Below are 17115 nucleotides of genomic sequence, written 5' to 3'. Positions count from 1 at the left end.
TTAGGTTTGGTGAAGAGCTCCAGCAGTTTATTCTAAAGATTCAGATGTGTATGGTGGGGGGGGGGCGGTTAACAGGGTGGGGAAGGAGTTCTCACCAGGCCCCCCCATAGATTCTCTAGAACAATTCCCCTAGGGTGTGACTTGAAATGACTTGAGGGTCGGCTCTCACAACACTCTCTGCTGCTTCCTTCCCTCTCACTCAAAGACTGGGTGTTCCCGGAACCTCTGATCATATATGACACTGTTCAGAGCTGGAGTGGAGTGCAGTGGGCAGACAGTAGCTGGATAAGAGCCAAACATGAAAAGCTGTCCCTGAAGATTCCAGCCCTAGAACAAGAGATGGGGGAAACTGGAGTTTTTGTGGCACCAGGGGACAAAGCAAGTAATCGGGGAAATAAAGCATGATCAGAAGAAGTGTTGCCCAAGGGGGCCTCTCTCTATGGACACCCCCAGACCTGAATTCAAAGGGATACCAAAACACCATCTTCTGGGCTTTGTTCAAATCATGCAGATTTGGGGGGCACAGAACAGTTTTTTCTTGCCTGTACCTGTTTCTTGCCTCTTCTTCAGCCAAGATGACAGAGATTCCTGACATCTGGGGATGGGAGCTCTGTGTTCTGGTGGACTGTGGCATTATGATGGATCTGGAGTGGATTCATTCTTGTAGGCAATGGGGAGGAAGAGGGTTAGAGGATGAAAGTAGTGACCTAAAAAAGATAAGACTGGCAATGGAATACAAGAGTGGATTGATGGGAAGAGAAGTGGAGAGCAGGGAGAATAGTCAGGAGCCTGTTGTCATTCGTGCTAGGTGGTGGGTTGCAGAGTCATACAATGGGAAAGGGACAGAGGGAAGAATGATGGGACGGTTGGTGAGACTTGGTGATGGACTGAACTAGAATCAGAGATGAAGAGGAATAGCATGGCCATATAGTTTATTGTCCTATCTAGAACAGTTTTGAGTACTATCAATCATTTACCAGGATGGTAGGCATAGACTGAGCAATCCTGGGTAAGTCTGGATACACTGACACCGTGGTAAAATGACCCAAGGTGTGGTGCTTGGGTGACAGCATGTATAGGGTGACGCTGACCAAACCAAAGAGGCTGGGAGGCAGAGTGCTTGGGTGGAAGAGGAGATAACAAGCTTTTTATTGGACTTGTTGGGTCTGAAGTGCTTGGGGGCCATTTGCCTGGAAAAAACAGCAGGCCACCCTCTTCCAAACAGCCATGAGCACTTACTTGGAATGTGGGTTTCAAGCTTGAAAGAGAAGTCAGAGTTAGATATACAGTGCATATCTTTGACCCAGTAATAGTTTTTGGAAATCTGATACTCAGAAATATGTGTCTGTGTGCTAAATGACATATAATATGTTTAAAGAATCTCACCATGGCATTGTTCGTATGAGCAAAACTTAAAAACCATATAAAGGCTCACCAATAAGGAATTGGCTAAAAACTATTATGAAGGGCCATGTGAAATATAGCTATATGTATTTAGGTATATATCCTTATGAACTGACCTGGAAAATATCTCTGATATTTTTTAAGTGAAAAGAGCAAAAGTAAAATAGTAGTATGCATTGATAAATCTGTACAATAACTGATTTTAAAACCTAATTTGTATGTGCACGTCTGTATGTCTGTATGTGTGGCGTGTCAGTGTGTCTCTGTGGTAAACATGTAAAAGACCTAGAGAAATACACACAATATTGTTAACAACAGTAACTTATAGAGAAGAGGGCAGGATTAGAGGGAAGGAGGAAAGAGGGGCTCTTACTTTGTACTCTACACATTTCTGGATTGTTTGAAACTTTGAAATTTTTATAAGCATATATTCATGTACTGTATTTTTAAAGTAGAGAACAATGGAAAGGGTTTTTTAAGGCAGACTAAGAAGTTATCTTATGAAGGTGGTTGATGAGGCTCTCAGAGCGAGTGGAAGCTGGGGTTGGGGCTGGCACCTGAGACCTATCCCCAGTGGAAGGGAAGCAAGAAAAAAGGAGACAGGGCCAGAGAAGAGACCCCTGAGTTCACCCAGCAAGACTGGAACTCATTTCCATACCTCCAGGGCTAGAAGAGAAACTCTCCACTCCACCAGTGAGGCTGCCTGTAGCATTCCCTCTGAACTCCAAGCCTCCCCTTCAGCAGGACAGCTCTGCTCCAGGGCCCCTGATATGTCCTAGGCGACCCACTGCTGTCCCAGGTTCCATGCTGTTGAAAAGAAAGCCCACTTCTTTCTGAAGTGCCACACTTGCCTAGAGGACCAGCTAAGTCCTGGGCTCTACGCTGCTCCGTGTGACTCAGTGCAACTCTAGGCAGCCCCAGTCCAGGCAGTCCTGACTTCTTTCTGCTTCTCTCTCCTGTGATGCTGCCAAAACATCCAGCACTTCCCCAGGTGAAGAAAATCATAGCCAGAAGTGAATTCCCTTTTCTGGAGTTGGGCTGTGTGTTGGAATCAAGGGGACAGACAGCAGCCGTGACTCACGGGGGCTCCTGTGCCGGGAGCTGGAACCCTGCAGACCAGGGTGTGGGAGCTCTGAGGCGATCTCCTGACAAGGCTGTCAGCACCCTTCACTCCTCGCTCTCGGCATGAGTCCCCTGCAGCAGAGTAAGTCCCCTGCTGCTGAGCCAGGCTTCTCCTTCTCTCTCCTCACCTCTCTAGGGCTGCCTTCCCTTCCCAGATGCCCCCTCCCCATTTGGCAGACCCTTTCTGGTGCTTTCTGCCTTGATGCTCCACTCTGTTGTTGTTATTTCTCTTTTTCTTTTAGGGGAAATACACAGAGTCAGCTTTTCTGTTGGAGTGCCCTGGTCCTGGGCTCCTTCTCAACTGCAGCTAATTTTATAGGTGATTGGGAGTCCAGGGATGCACCATACATGGGGCAAGGAGAGAGAGAGAGAGAGAGAGAGAGAGAGAGAGAGTGTGTGTGTGTGTGTGTGTGTGTGTGTGTGTGTGAGAGAGAGAGAGAGAGAGAGAGAGAGAGAGAGAGAGAGAGAGGATGAGAATAGAGAATCTTCTGGGCTATATAAATATGTTGCTGAGGGGTAGGGGGTTCAGAGAATGGGTAAGGGAGGTGGGGGCACAGCTGACCTAGCTAAGGTCCCTCAGGTCTTAAAAGATTACAGAACATCAGTATCAGCAGTGTCTATAGCTTGTCTCATCAGTCCCCCCCCCCCCCGACCCCTGCTCCATTTTATAAATGAGGAAGCTAAGATCTGGAGAGGTTAAACGACTTGCCTTCTATCACCCAGCTAGCTAGTGCAGAACCACAGCTAGCTAGTGCAGAACCAGAGTGAGAACCAAGGACCCTTACTCACAGACAGTGCTCTGTCCATAACTCTATCAGAGACCTGAGAGAAAAGGCCTCGTTCCTGAGATACCATGGATGACAGTTTTGACTTATAGCCTTTTGAAGAGATGGAAAAGCTAAAATCTCTTGGCTTTCAGGATGGCCTGGGGACAGGCTGAGCCCTGTCTCTGTGCCCCCAGCAGCTCCAGCAGTGATAGCAACACCTCTCCTTGCCATCTTGGCCGCTTCCCTCCTTCTTCCCGGGCACCCTCAGCATGGAGCAGTCTGGCTGGGAATACCCTGTATCTAAGTTCGTCTCCTTGGCTGCAGATTGTTCTTGCCTGGCCCACCTGCCTCATCCAAGGACCTTGCTCAACAAAAAATTGTCTTCTTATCTAACCCCTGATTCCAAGCCCCCTCACACAAGTAATTCCTTTACTTTTGAGACATGTCCTCTGTCTCCCACTTCAATTCCAGAGTTCTTTTTGTCCCACAATCACCTGGCACTGGAGTCACTTGCCTTTTCCAGGAATAACACAAGACACTGCCCCCCACCTTCACTGATTTCATTAATCTTAGCATAAGCTCTAGTCCTTTGTCATAAATGTGAAACACCAGTAGTGTCCCCACACCCTCTACACCAACCAACACATTCTCCTAGTTCAACATGTCCCTGTGCAAAGCTCACCACACCCCCATTGCCCCAAATCCACCCCCCAGGCCTTCAACAGGGGCCTGCACTACTGGAAAGATGAGCTTGTGAGTGCACTAGGCTTTCTCTAACACCTCTCCCATCTCCCCGCGCTTCCCCAGGAAGGGAGCGTGGAAAGAAGGGTGCAGAAGAGAGGTTGGCAGGGCAATAAAAATGTCAGGGCCTTTCCTCTATGCCTCCTTCTCACTGGATCCTCTCCCGCATTCTCAAATCAGCCCTCTCCCCTCTCCCCTCCTCCTCCCTCCCTCTGTTCTCTCCTTCACTCCCTGCTGCAATTGCAGCCGAGGCAGCGAGGCAGCGGCATTTGGGGGATGAGGCAGGAGAGGTTAATTATTGCTCCCCGCCCCCATGCCCCCCCCACAAGATGTATCTGACTGTCAGAAGGGGTGACAGATGAAGACAAAGTACAGGTATGGCTCCTGCAAACCGGCCCTCAATGTACCAGCCAGGGGTGGGAGGGGAGAGGAGTGGCTACTCCGGGTTTAACCCCTCCAAAGCCAGTCTGCACTGCGGGAGAGGGCGGGGAGTTGGAAAAGCCAGAGTTAGAACCCTGGACCTGGTCCTGGCGAGGGTGGGCTGAGCCCTGGAGACCTGCTGGCTTCCTCCTGTCCTGCTCCAGTGATCTGCGGTGGGGGGGAGGGGAGAGGGAGGCCGGGAGCCACTCTGTCCCAGAAGCTGCAGAGTCAAGATCACAATCATTCCAAACATTACAAATACAAAGAAAGAAGCTGGCGGAGTAGCCTAGGGGGTAGGTAAATTGAGGGGCCCCCCGAATCCCAGTGAGAGGGAGAGTTCCATCACTCTTCTACCCTCTTCGTGGCTATGTCCCCCCTCATCCAAGTCTGTCCCCGGGCATCCTTGTCACAGTGCACTTGTGTTTGGGAATGAGAACTGTGTGTCTCAACCTGTGTGTATTTGTGATGATGTAACTCAACAGGCTCCAGAGGAGCTAAATATGATGTGTGTGTGTGTGCGCGCGCGCTCGTGCACACCCACAGCACTTGGAAGGGATGTTTGTGGTACCTCTGAGGGCTACCTGTGCTGTGAGCATAGTGTGTTGCGTTTGCGCAGGAGACAGAGCTTTTGCCTGCAGGTATGGCTCTGTGAAGGACTGTGTCATCAGGAGAACGTGGCTATGTGTTTGCAGGTGCTGAGGTGTCTCCATTTGGGAGGGTGTGAACATGGCACATCTTTCTGTGGGTACACAATGTGCGGCGGCACTGTGGACACTGATGCTGGTGGGAGTGTGAGCAGGACTGAGTGTGCGTGTGCCAGCCTCTGCCTCTCACTGGCCTCCTTCTCTTCCTCTTCTGACTCTCCTCTCTCCTTAAGCAAACAAGGTGAAATAATTACTTTTCCACTTAAATGCCCCATGTTCAAGCCAAGAATGAAAACAAAGTGATTTAATAAAATTGTCTTTAAAAGGGAAAAGAGGAAAATAAACATCTGTTCTGCTCCTCTCCCTGGCATCCAGGGAGGCCTCAAGCCCTTCAAAGTTAATTAAAACAGGAACTAAAACCAAAAAATCGCTTATCAACCTTTTTCCCATTTCTGCCTTAAAAGTAAGCAGTCCCAAGAAGCCCTGCCTCCAGTCTGGACCTTGAAGTCCCATTCTCAGGCTCAACCTCTCCCTGGAACCAACCCTCACCCCTGATAGGCACCCTGGTCTTCCAGCTACCACATCTGGGGCGTGAAGCTCTACCCCTCCTTTTCTCCCAAGGAGTCATTAAAGGCCCCGTCTGGCCATTTGAAGTCCTTGATGGACATGGGTCCCCATCAGAGAAGCTTCCGGCCCTTACCTCCTCCCAGAACATAGCCCACCCTCAGCCTCTGCTGCCCCTCCTCCTAGGTCCCCTGAGTCCCCTGCTACTCTGAGCTTTATCTGTCTTCACTGACCCCCTGGCCTGGTCCTCAGCTCCAGCTTAGCACAGTTCCGGCTGCTTCCGCCTGGTCTGTATCTGTTCCCCATCAGAGGCCCCATCGGAGCTCCAGCCCTTCAGCAGCCCAGATAAAAGAGATGGATGGAGGTGAGTTTCGGGGACGCCCCTCCCTGCAAGCCCAGAGCTAGAGTCATGGACTCTGACAGGGGCTCCCCGAGGAGGGCTGAGGGTGAGAGTGAGCACTGCTAAGCTCTCTGGAAGCCCAGTCCCTTCCCATGCCCATCCTACCTTAGATATTCCCCTCCTCCTAAGGCCCAATCCTAAGGCTTCCTCCAGGCAGGCACCAAGCCTGCAATCACTCCATCCTTCAACACACACACTTCAGCAGGGAGCTCTGTACTACTACATACCCCAATTCCAGCTCCATGTAGCTTACCCTCCCAGAAATGGTAATAGTAAAACTGACCTTTTGTTGAATACCTACTGTGTTCCAGAGACATTATTTATAAAATCTCTAATCTCATTAAAACCCCTAAAGAGTAAGTTTTATCACTGTTTGCAGGGAAGGACACAAAAGAAGGGAAACTAAGAAATTTGCCCAAGTTATGCACTTAAAAAGTAGAACTGTGATTCAAACCATAATGCAAAACCTCAGGTCTCCTCACCTTGACCTGAGCCCAGTTCTGCTCCCAAAGACCCATCCATTCAGAGAACACTGCCCACGGACACCCCACTGCTGCCCTCACAATATAACCCCTTCTGATACCCATTAACACAGTGGGGGACAGGCATGGGGACAGGAAAGCTAAAGTTAGAGCCTGGGTCCCTACCAGGAACAGCTGAGTCCAGGAGACCTGTGGGGCTTTCTCCAGCGCAGTTCCAGTGATCTGGGGTGGACACTGGATGGAAGTCAGAAGTAATTATCCCTGAAGTTCTCAACTCTCATCCTGAGAGATCCCATCACTTCTCATAGAGAACGTCTTTTCTGCCAAGGGACTCTGGACCTCACCTCAGTACCTGCAAGCCCATCCTGCCTCCCAAGGTGCTGCTCACCAAGAGGGCAGGGTAAGACTTGACTGTGGGGTAACATTTGTCACCAATACTGACTTTTATAATTGTTCATTCTGTTCAGAGAGACTTTAGTTGCCCAGATGGTGGAGAAAATAAATCTAAACCCTCGCCAGATAGCTGGGTTGGTTAGAACATCATTCTGATAGGCAAAGGTTGTGGGTTCAAACCCTGGTCAGAAAACATATGGGAACAGATCAATGTTTCTCTCTCAAATCAATAAATAAAATTAAAAAAATAAATCTAGGCAAGGAACCACATGTGTTTTCAGCCTCTCAGACCAGGAATCTAAGATCTCAACCCTGGGGGGAAAAACAGGAACTGAAAGAAGGGAGGAGAGGCAATGAAGGGACAGAACCCATGGTTTTAGGATGAAGTAGTAGAGCATTCAAGGTTGAGAAGGAAGGGGACAGGTATGAGGTGTTACCACAGATAATGGCACGTGAAGACTTCTGGCCTTGACTGTGTCTAAAAAAATCTAACAAAAAATGGGAAGAAAGGAAGGATTCAAAAGCACCTTTCCCAATTCAGCTTCAGAAATGTGTGTAAGTGTGCAGGGGGTGGAGTGGGGGGTCTTCTGTGGCCTTTTCCAGGTCTAGGCCTGGCCCTTGTTTGAAACCCCTGGACTGAGCTCAAACTAGAAGCTGGTAATAGCGGCTTGGCTGGCAATGATCTAAGTGGCTGGGACGAGGCTTCATGGGACAGTGGTGTGGGAGCCCTGCCTTACCTTCCTCTCCTGCTTCTGTGAGTCACCTGAGCCAGGACAAGCCCTGGAGCCTAAGCTCTTCTCCCCTATCCCCAGTACATCTGCAACCCAGCTCAAGGGAGGATCAGAGAACATGAGGGACCCTGGCACAGACAAGGGAGGTGTGGGAGAAAGCGGGGTTGACTCCATCTGAGCTGCCTCCAAATTCTACCCCAACTGGTATATTCCTGCCACCAGAGCTTCTATCTCGGCCCCTCCAACTCCAACCCTGACTTTTACCTCATTATTCCCCTCAGGCTCCATCTCTATCCACCAACCTATCCTTCCCCCAAGAGTTGTCAAACCACCCTCATTATCTGCAACTGAATCCCAGAGATCCAATCACTACCTCCCAGACCTGATCCCTCTCAGTCTCTAAATGGCCTCACCACTGCCCTCCAAGAACCTATTCCTACCCCCAGACCCCAGCCTCTCAGGCCCCATTCCCATCCATCCCCAGCCCATCATTCCTCCTCCTAAGATGCTTTTCATTCAGTGGAGAGGTGAAACTTGATCATCATTCACATTTCCTTACTCTAAGTGTACTTACATAGCTGTTCCCTATTTTAGAAAGAATATAGTCATTCAGAGACTGATGAAATAACCAAAATGTATCCTAGAAGGTAATCAGTCTATATCTCCAGCTTCTTTCCCTGTCCTTAGCTGCCTAAGGGAATCCTCATCCCATCAGAGTGTTTAAACCTGTCTAGTCCTTATACATACATTCATAAACAGAGTTATACATACATACACATATAAGCCTGTAAACATACACATATATAACTTATTTACATGCACATCTTAGTATAGAATATAAGCTCTTTGAGGGCAGAAATAATGTGGGGTTTTTTGCTCTGTATCTCCAGTCCTGAAATATAAGAAATATTTGCTGAAAGAATGACACATAATAAAATATATACTTGCAAATAAATGTATATATACAGCTATATACACATATAACTTTTGAGCACTTATATGGTTATCACATACATGTGTATGCATTTAGGTAATCACATATATTGCGATGTAATATGTTCATTTATACACATACCTTACATATAGTACATATAGACACATATCACTATAATAAACATGACATATATTACATATCATACAAACATATCACATATATACTACACATGCACGTATACCTTCACATACATAAACAAATACAAATCGAAATACATTTTTACTAAAAAATTTCCAGCCTATTTAACTGTCTTAAGGTCCCTGGCCCAGATCTGGCTGCCGTATCCTGAAATAACCGCCAGATAGCACTCTTTCACCACTTCCTGTACTTCCAAGTGTTGCCAGAAGTGTCGCCAGAGACGCCAACTCTTTTGTCCGAGGTACAAAACTTTCGAAGCTAGCGCATCCCACGAGCTTGCCCCTCCCTCCCCTACCCTCCAGTTGGGTGGGCGTGTCCTTGGTCCGCAAAGGCTACAATCTCAGCCCTCTCCAAAATCCAGTTCGTACTCTCAGGCCTCCGGGCTTCTGTAGAAAGGGCGAACTCCCCCTTGAGGCTCCAATTCTGCTCAGCTTGAACTCAAATCCACGTTGTTCACCTGCGAGCCAGGGTGTGGGCTTCCCCAGGACTCCGTAGGTCCAGACCAGGCTCAAGGGCCCTTCCAACCCGGGACTTCATAGTAACGAGCAGCCAGACTTAATAGCCCCATCCCCAAAAATGCCCAAGAAGAAAATGAGGGGTCATTTGCACACACGTGACACCTACACACCGGTAACACAGGTCCCTTCGGCTACTCTGTACGCCCTGCCCTGAACATCTAGCCCAGGTCAGCCTAAAGCTGGGGGAATGGCTAGGCCCTGGGACCTAGGACCCTTGGCTTTAAAGAGGCTAGTCCCCGTTAACACTTCCTGCCCCGGGCCGGTCTTGACTCCGGATCTCTGGTTCAGAGAAGACTCAAGGGGGGGTGGGGGGAGGAGGCTCAAAAGTTTAGGTCCTGTCACCTAGGGATATTCTAAGTATGCAGGCAGCTAAGGACAGAGGGAAGCGCATTCACTCGTTTCAAGTAAACTACTTAAAACCCCGGAGGTGGGGAAGTGAGGTGGGACACAGGCTCTCCCGTCTCCTGGGCCACTCGAGTCAGCTTTCCTGGAAACTCACATGTCGGGCGTGAGCAACTTAGGACGAAAAATGAGGAGAGAGCTTGGAAACCCGTGGGGAGAAGCCGGGAATTCTGGCAGCAGTTCAGCTTCCCCCTCCTCTTCCCCTCTCCTCTCCTGGGAGCGGCGGGAAATTATTTATTAAAACACCGCCCGTGCTCTCATTTATTTGCGGCGAATATTCCTCGGCATCGCGGCACGTTTATTAAACCTTTCCCGTCCCCGCATTACTTTAATAATAAATCGCGTGTCACTTTCCAGCGACGTTATTAAAGTCCGTCCGCTGGAGCTGAGGCGGGGGTGGGGCGGCGGCGGGTAGAGGGCGCAGCAGGAGTTCCTCTTACTCCGAGCTGCCGGGTCTGAACAAGGAGGGCCGCGGCTGAGGAAACGGAGACTGTCAAGCGGCTGAACCCGAACTTGCTGCAAAAGCGATCGAGCAGTACGGGGTTCCCGGGGATGCGTGTGACCCTCTAGGGTAGGGTGGAGCCTCTGTTCTGCAGGTGGGCGCGATAAGATCAATGGGGCTACCAGTGGGCACCTTCGAGCCCTGCTGGTCGGGAGTACCCCGCCAACAAGAAGCCAGGGCGGATTCCCAGGCTGCTGCAGGACCCAGACCCTATCCCCCCTTTCAGCGTGGAGCAGACCTCCTGGTCTGGACGCGGAACAGCACGACCTCCTTCCCCTGCCACGCCACTCACACCCCCACTCCTACTTCCGTGGTCGCCTTGGAATCCGCCCCAAGTCTATTGAGCACAGCTCCTGGGCTGCGGGGATCCAGCCAGGCAATGAGAGCAGTCCTCTGCTGCGACTTCTGGACGAGCCTTGCTGTTACGTGAGGGGCGCCCAAGCCCTGGGGTTGGGGTTCTGGACCACGCCCCTCTCAAGAGGCTGGGCTCCTGCGTTGGGCGCCAGAGAACAAGCTCAGACACTGAACCAACTGCGATCCTTCCCGTGGTGGCGCCAGGCTCCAGGCGTAGGCCAGGCGTGCAGGCCGTTGCCATCCCACATGACTCCGGAACTTAAGCTTTCATCTTCTTCAATCAGACAATAAACACTGCGCCTCACCAGTGTCCCTTGGCTAGGCAAGGAGTGTGTACAGAGAGGTCTGAGGAGTGAAAGAGTCTGGCTCCATGATGACCCTCTACCAGAAAGAACAGGCCGCAGATGGGGCAGATGAGGAACCAGCTTACTGTGACTGTGTTCAGCAGGGAAATGGGTGGATTCCTAGGAATCCTAGGGTGTGGCCCATGCAGGTAGCCAAACTTTTCCCTTCCTCCACCCAGTTTATGTTTTCACACTGTGCCCTACCCACATAGACCAGATTTCCCACTCTGCCAGGGCAGGGGACCAGAGTGAGATCAACAGGGGCAGGTAATTTATCTCTAGACCAGCCCCAGTGGAGTGCAGCCTTGGGGGACACCCTCCCTCCACCCAGAAGGCTCCAGCCTTCCTCCCTAGAGGGCAGGGGTGGGGGGTGGGGGAGCTCTAGCATCCTCTCTGTACATCTGGCAGACATATGCTCAGAGAGCAGGACCTACAGCTTCTGGAAGCCAGAGTCTTACTACCATGAAACGCAGTCTTCATGTGCACATCTGCATGAACCATCTGTGCATCTGTTCATAAACCTTTATTGTGTGTTTACTGTGCCTAGTCCTGTGCTAGGCATTGTCCAATACAAAGTGGTATAAGATACGGAGTTTCCAGAATGACAGGAGAAATTAGACATGACCAAACGCCCATCTTACTGCATTGAACTAAACCGTGCTCCATTGTGCTTGCCTAGACAGCAGATGGCGAACAGCAAAAAGGAATGCAGTTAGTAAGTGCAACTGGGACTTAGTAGAGAGGGAAATTTCTAAGTTAATTTTGAGAAGGGGCAAACTGAGGCAAGGCAAAGACTGGGGAATAGGAAACTAACAGCAGGAGCTGTGCAAAGGACAGTTAGGAAGACTGGCTGAGCAGGAGTGGAAGGAGGGCTGCTGGGAAGCAAGGGAGGAACCTATTGTCTGCACTTTTTTGTGTCTGCTCCACCCCACCCCCACCCCCACCTCAGCCTAGGGGCCAGCAAGCAGCTGTTGCCTTCTTCCTAGTTGGTCCATAAATCTCCCTCCATGGGCCCCTTTGCATCCCACCACTCTATCCCCTAGTCTCTGCCTCTCTCCTTACCTTCCTCTAATTTTTGTCTCCCCTACTAAAGGCATTAAAGTAGTATGAGATGGGGCCCTGCTCCCCCTTTCCAGATCTTTTCAAGAGCAGGGATAAACACTATCCCCACTCACCCACCCCCACGGGCCAGGGCTCCGGACCTAGTAGTAATCCTCGCCCTCTTCACTCTCGGCCTCTTCCTCAGGAACCAGGTACGAGGACGGTAGCTGGGGGATGCCTGTGGAGTTCAGCTGGTCTACAAACATGTGGGCAAAGAAGAGAGAACAAGAAAGAGGGGTTGGCCCTGGCCGGTTGGCTCAGCGGTAGAGCGTCGGCCTAGCGTGCGGAGGACCCGGGTTCGATTCCCGGCCAGGGCACACAGAAGAAGCGCCCATTTGCTTCTCCACCCCTCCGCCGCGCCTTCCTCTCTGTCTCTCTCTTCCCCTCCCGCAGCCAAGGCTCCATTGGAGCAAAGATGGCCCGGGCGCTGGGGATGGCTCTGTGGCCTCCACCCCAGGCGCTAGAGTGGCTCTGGTCGCAACATGGCGACGCCCAGGATGGGCAGAGCATCGCCCCCTGGTGGGCAGAGCGTCGCCCCATGGTGGGCGTGCCGGGTGGATCCTGGTCGGGCGCATGTGGGAGTCTGTCTGACTGTCTCTCCCTGTTTCCAGCTTCAGAAATATAAAAAAAAAAAAGAAAAAAGAAAAAAAAGAAAGAGGGGTTGTCAGTGCCCACGTCTCCCAGCCTGTGGGCAAGCCATGCTTGCAATGTGCACTCCCATGCACATACACACATGGATACGCACTAAGGCCTCAATCTGCCACCACTCCCCTCTGCCCTCAAAGCTCAGGGCTCCCCCTTACCAGGTGTGAGTACAGTCAGTCTAGCTGGGGCCTCCACCTGGCCCAGGGCATTTCGGGCCAAGCAACGGTAGGTGCCCTCATCAGTGGGACGCACAGCCTGAATCTGCAGCCAACTTGTCACCTCAAATCTTTGGGGTCCACCCCTAAACTGTAACCAGAGAAAGAGTCATCAGGGTCTTTCTAGGTAGGTCCTGGGCTGCCCCTGGGGAAGCTCTGCTTCCTTCCCCTACCTGCACAGAGATGTGAGGGTCATCTCCTGGCAGCTGAATGTCCAAGCCGTCCTTCCTCCACTCGATGGAGGCCATGGGGTAGGCAAACACCTCACAGCCAAAGATCACGTCCTTCCCAGTCACATTCCAAATGTCGTATGGGTGCAACATGATCTGGGGCTCTGGGGGTGGGGGTGGAGGTGGGAGGCCTGAGAACAGGATGGCACATCCAGCCTAGCAAGGATCCCGTAATATGAACCATTGTGAACATGTTTGTTGAGGAACACAATATATACTGAGGTAAATACACCTCCATGAACACAACATGACCATGTGCTTGCGGACACACGGACACACGAGTGCAAATGCAGAGATGGGGATGTACGACATGCAGACGAGACGCACAAACAAGCACACGGACCCACACCTCAGCTGGCAGCCACATTCTGTTCCTGACTGCTCCCCTGTCCTCATTTCACTCTCTAGGCCCTGTCCCTTTATTTGTAACCAACACCTCCCTCCTCCACCCTCCCCTTTTTCTAACCAGGTTCAGTTGCCAAAGGCCCAAAAAGCTGCCCTTGGGCACCCCACCTCATGGTGGGGGTGGGGGGAGGTGGTGGCATGTCTCAAATGGCAAAAGCAGAGAAACTGAAACCAACCTGGGCAGCAGGCAGAAAGCCCGGAGTTGTAGGAGAAAGTGTTGGGACCCCCACAGGGTGTTTGTTTTCCTGGCAGCCTCAGCCCAGCCAGACTCGTCAAAGGGGCTCAGGAAGTGAAAGTTACTAAAGCTGCCAAATAAAACTTGAGGCTTGAATGGCCCTGAGACTCCTGGGGTGGGTGAAAAGTTAAAAGAGTCCTCTCCTTCACTAATCGAGGTACACAGCTTGCTAGAAACCCGATTGCATATCACAGGAACCTAAGTCTCCCTTGCCTGGGCTCCAGCTGTCTGGGGCAAAGTCTGGGGGGGTCTCTTCACTTTCTCAGTTTTGAGGCCAACAATTGGCTATGTGTCTACTCCCTCAGAGAGTTGGTCCCTGCCAGTGGGTCCCTTCAGGTGGTGACCTCTGCACACCAGCAGCGAGAATGGGCTCATACTGGATTCCAGGCCTCATCTTTTTTGCTCCGCTGGCCAGGAGCCAATGCCGTCGGAGGCCAGGGAGCAATGCCTCGAGGTACCCCAAGTGCTGTGGATAGAAGACCCATACCCGATTCACAGGGCCCTGGGTGCGCCACAGTGAGGTTGGCGTTCGGCAGAGCGCGGGCCGCTTCCTGCAGACGGCAGATCTGCGAGTAGGTGCGGCCGTCGGAACCGCAGAGCGGACGCTGCGAGCGGCAGACACACAGCGGCTCCGGCACCTCTCCGCGGCTCAGGTCACCGCCTGCGTCCAACCGGCACTCAAGCTGCTCGCCGCAGCGCCCGTAGAAGTGGGCACTGGGGTCCAGGTCGCAGAGCTGGCCCTCGAGGTTGGCGCATTCCCAGCAGCAGCCGCAAGCGTCGCGCACCCGACCAGCCAGGCAACCCCGCGGCGCGGCGCACTCCTCTGGCCGGCAGGGAGCGCAGCCCTCGCCCTCCGCCAGAAGCCGCAGCCAGCCGCGCCGCAGGTAATCCGGGCCTGGGGACGGCAGTGCGCCAGTTGGGGGCGGCGCCCACACCACCAGCAGTAGCAGTAGCAGGGGCAGCGCCAAGGTAGCTGCGGGCGGCTGTGGCATAGTTAGCTGGGAGCCCTGCGAGCACTCGGGGCATCAGTGGTGGGTTCGTGCACCCTGCCAGGGAGGGAAGCCAGGTTAGGACGTCAGAAGCAACCTACCTCACTGTTCTCGTATCAAAGTTTGACTCTAGGACTGTCCCCTCCCCTGCTACTTTGGAGTCAAGTAGACCCTCAACACCACGGAATAGTGACCCTTTATGGGTTATTCAGTTATGCTGGGTGGTAATTGATTGGGCTGTTCTGGGGGGGGGGCGTTTAGAGAGGGGCAAGAAGAAAGGGTAATAAAGCTCTGGCACAGCATGGCATACGCGCGCGCGCGCGCGCACACACACACACACACGCACACACACACACACTAGCACCAACACTACATACCACCCAACTTTAAAGTTTCTTGCCCTAGAGGTGCATGGGAATGGACGGCCCCATGAGAAGGAATTGTAAGTAAGGGTAGGAAGGAAAGTGGGTGATGTCCTGAGGTCCAGAGCGCTCACCTAGTGTCCAGAACTAAGCCCTTCAGAGCAGCCGAGACTCCAGTCCGAAAAAAACAGGCAGTGGAAAGAAAGCAGAGAACAATCGGCTGGGTCCGCCAGCCACCTCTGATTCTGCTTGAGGATCTCGGAGAGAGCCCAGGGGCTTGGATTCAGAGAGGAGCTCCTCCGCCCCTCTCCCCGCCCCTAGATGTCGCACCCCACCCCCACCCCACACCATCTCCTTCGTTCTGAAGCTGCTAATTTTATGCGGCTGCAAGGGACCTTCCTGGGCCACTTCACTCAGTCTGGGCCAAAGTCACAGTGAGAATAGAGAGGCCGTAACTGGACACCGAAGCTGGAAGAGGACCAGCGACGGGGTGAGATGAGGGTTGAGAGTAGGGGTAGGGGGATGGCAGCGAAGTTCGAAGAGTTGGCTGACAGCCTAGGCCCTGTCCCATCTGACTTTCCAGTCCCGGGGTAGGAGCTCTGGTGCCAAGTCGGGCGCTCCTATAGGGCAGGGCCACGCAACCCCAAACCGGCTTCCTGGGAATGATTGCAGGCTTGTTCATCCAGCTTCCCACAAAGGCGCCGACCAGAGACTGGGAGCTTACATCAGTCTCCCCACATCTGGCCTCCTCCTCCCTCCCTACATCCGGCAGGTGCTTTAACCTCGGATGAGCCGGGTGATTAAGGGTCCGAACCGAAAAGCGGCCACAGGGAGAGGTGGGCGGGACCCCGCCTCTCGCGTACAGATTACAGGTTATGGTTACAAGGATAGCAGGGCCGGAGGCGTACAATCTCGAAGCCGCCACCAGCGCCACCGTGGCACTTTGGGCTGGGGACGGGGAGGAGAGCTTTTCTGGAGGCCCGCCCACCTTACTGGGGGGTCTGCCAGGCCCCGCCCCGCCCCGCCCCGCCGGCCCTGTCAGCCCCAAGCAGTTTACAGAAGCCGCGCTTAAATTACTGTTTCCGCGGGGGGGGGGGGGGGGGGGGGGGGGGGGGGGGAGGTGCGGAAACAGATTTGCAGCCGGGACCAGGGCTGTAGTCAGGCTCCGCCCAGAATGACCTGGCCGGGGGTGGGGCGACTGCAGTAGGGAGCCTATTGGCCAACGCAAAAGTTCGGGGCGGGCCCTCGGCTTCGAGGCGGCGATCGGCTCCGCATGCGTACTGGATGCTCGGAGAGTCAAGTTCCCGAGTGTGGTTCGGAACTTTCTCTCAGGGCTTCAACACGTGTAATAAGTTTCACGTAGGGGTCCCTACCAGTGTACACGCCACTCCTGGCTGGAAGAGTCTGATGAGGTGGGCGAAGACAGATACCGTCACCTTGGTCTTTCAGATTCAAAAGGACAAGAAGCGAACTTCACGCGTTGTCTCTCAACTGTCGCGGGAATTAGAACAGGAAGTCTAGGAATTCAGAACAGGAAAAGCCCGCGGATTTTAAACCGGAAAAAGAATGGGCGGAGCCAGATATAACTGGAAGTCATGGATGAACTCTTATTCTTGGTCTTAGGGCTATTGAAATGTCGACCTGAGGCAGAAACGAACTATAAGAGAACTACAGGAAGCCCTGGGGGTGGAGGGTGTAAAGGGGGTAGGAGAGACTTGAAATTGAGGAAGTTGACTAATGGAGCCACTCACCCAAGGAGAGGCCTCTGGCTCTGATTTACAGAATGCCTTGAGGGCGGAGATCAATGCCCAGGATACAGAGCGGAAGCAGTCAGGCCTCTTAAGGAATTATTACCCGTTTCTAAGGCTTGGCGCCAGTATTTAAACTTCGCAGACCTAGGAACTCTTACCCCATCCCACTTTATTGTAGCCGGTTGTTTATGTTCAATCTTTGCTATACTTCAAGCGTCTAATATTAGGAATTGTGTCTTGCCACTGTATCTTGCGAACCAAG

General features: G+C 52.4%; 1 protein-coding gene across 1 annotated transcript; it reads right to left on the bottom strand.

The window, feature by feature from the left end:
* Positions 1-10967: 10967 nt before the first annotated feature.
* Positions 10968-15390, bottom strand: KAZALD1 (Kazal type serine peptidase inhibitor domain 1). The gene is made up of 5 exons (XM_066239986.1): positions 15237-15390; positions 14239-14797; positions 13055-13215; positions 12825-12972; positions 10968-12217 (listed from the first exon to the last, which is right to left on the bottom strand). The coding sequence occupies exons 2-5, from the start codon at positions 14741-14743 to the stop codon at positions 12123-12125; spliced, it is 909 nt and encodes a 302-aa protein (XP_066096083.1). The 5' UTR covers positions 14744-14797; positions 15237-15390; the 3' UTR covers positions 10968-12122.
* Positions 15391-17115: the final 1725 nt, after the last annotated feature.

The sequence above is a fragment of the Saccopteryx bilineata genome, chromosome 7 (genome assembly GCF_036850765.1).
Source record: "Saccopteryx bilineata isolate mSacBil1 chromosome 7, mSacBil1_pri_phased_curated, whole genome shotgun sequence".
NCBI lineage: Eukaryota > Metazoa > Chordata > Mammalia > Chiroptera > Emballonuridae > Saccopteryx > Saccopteryx bilineata.
This window is presented reverse-complemented; position numbering and strand designations above follow the sequence as displayed.

Excerpts from the sequence above, each read along its gene's own strand:
- KAZALD1 (XM_066239986.1), bottom strand. The coding sequence starts at position 14,743 with ATGCCACAGCCGCCCGCAGCTACCTTGGCGCTGCCCCTGCTACTGCTA. Across the intron at positions 12,973-13,054 it reads ACCCTCACATCTCTGTGCAG|TTTAGGGGTGGACCCCAAAG; the intron begins GTAGGGGAAGGA and ends CTCTGGTTACAG. Across the intron at positions 12,218-12,824 it reads ACTGACTGTACTCACACCTG|ACCAGCTGAACTCCACAGGC; the intron begins GTAAGGGGGAGC and ends ACATGTTTGTAG.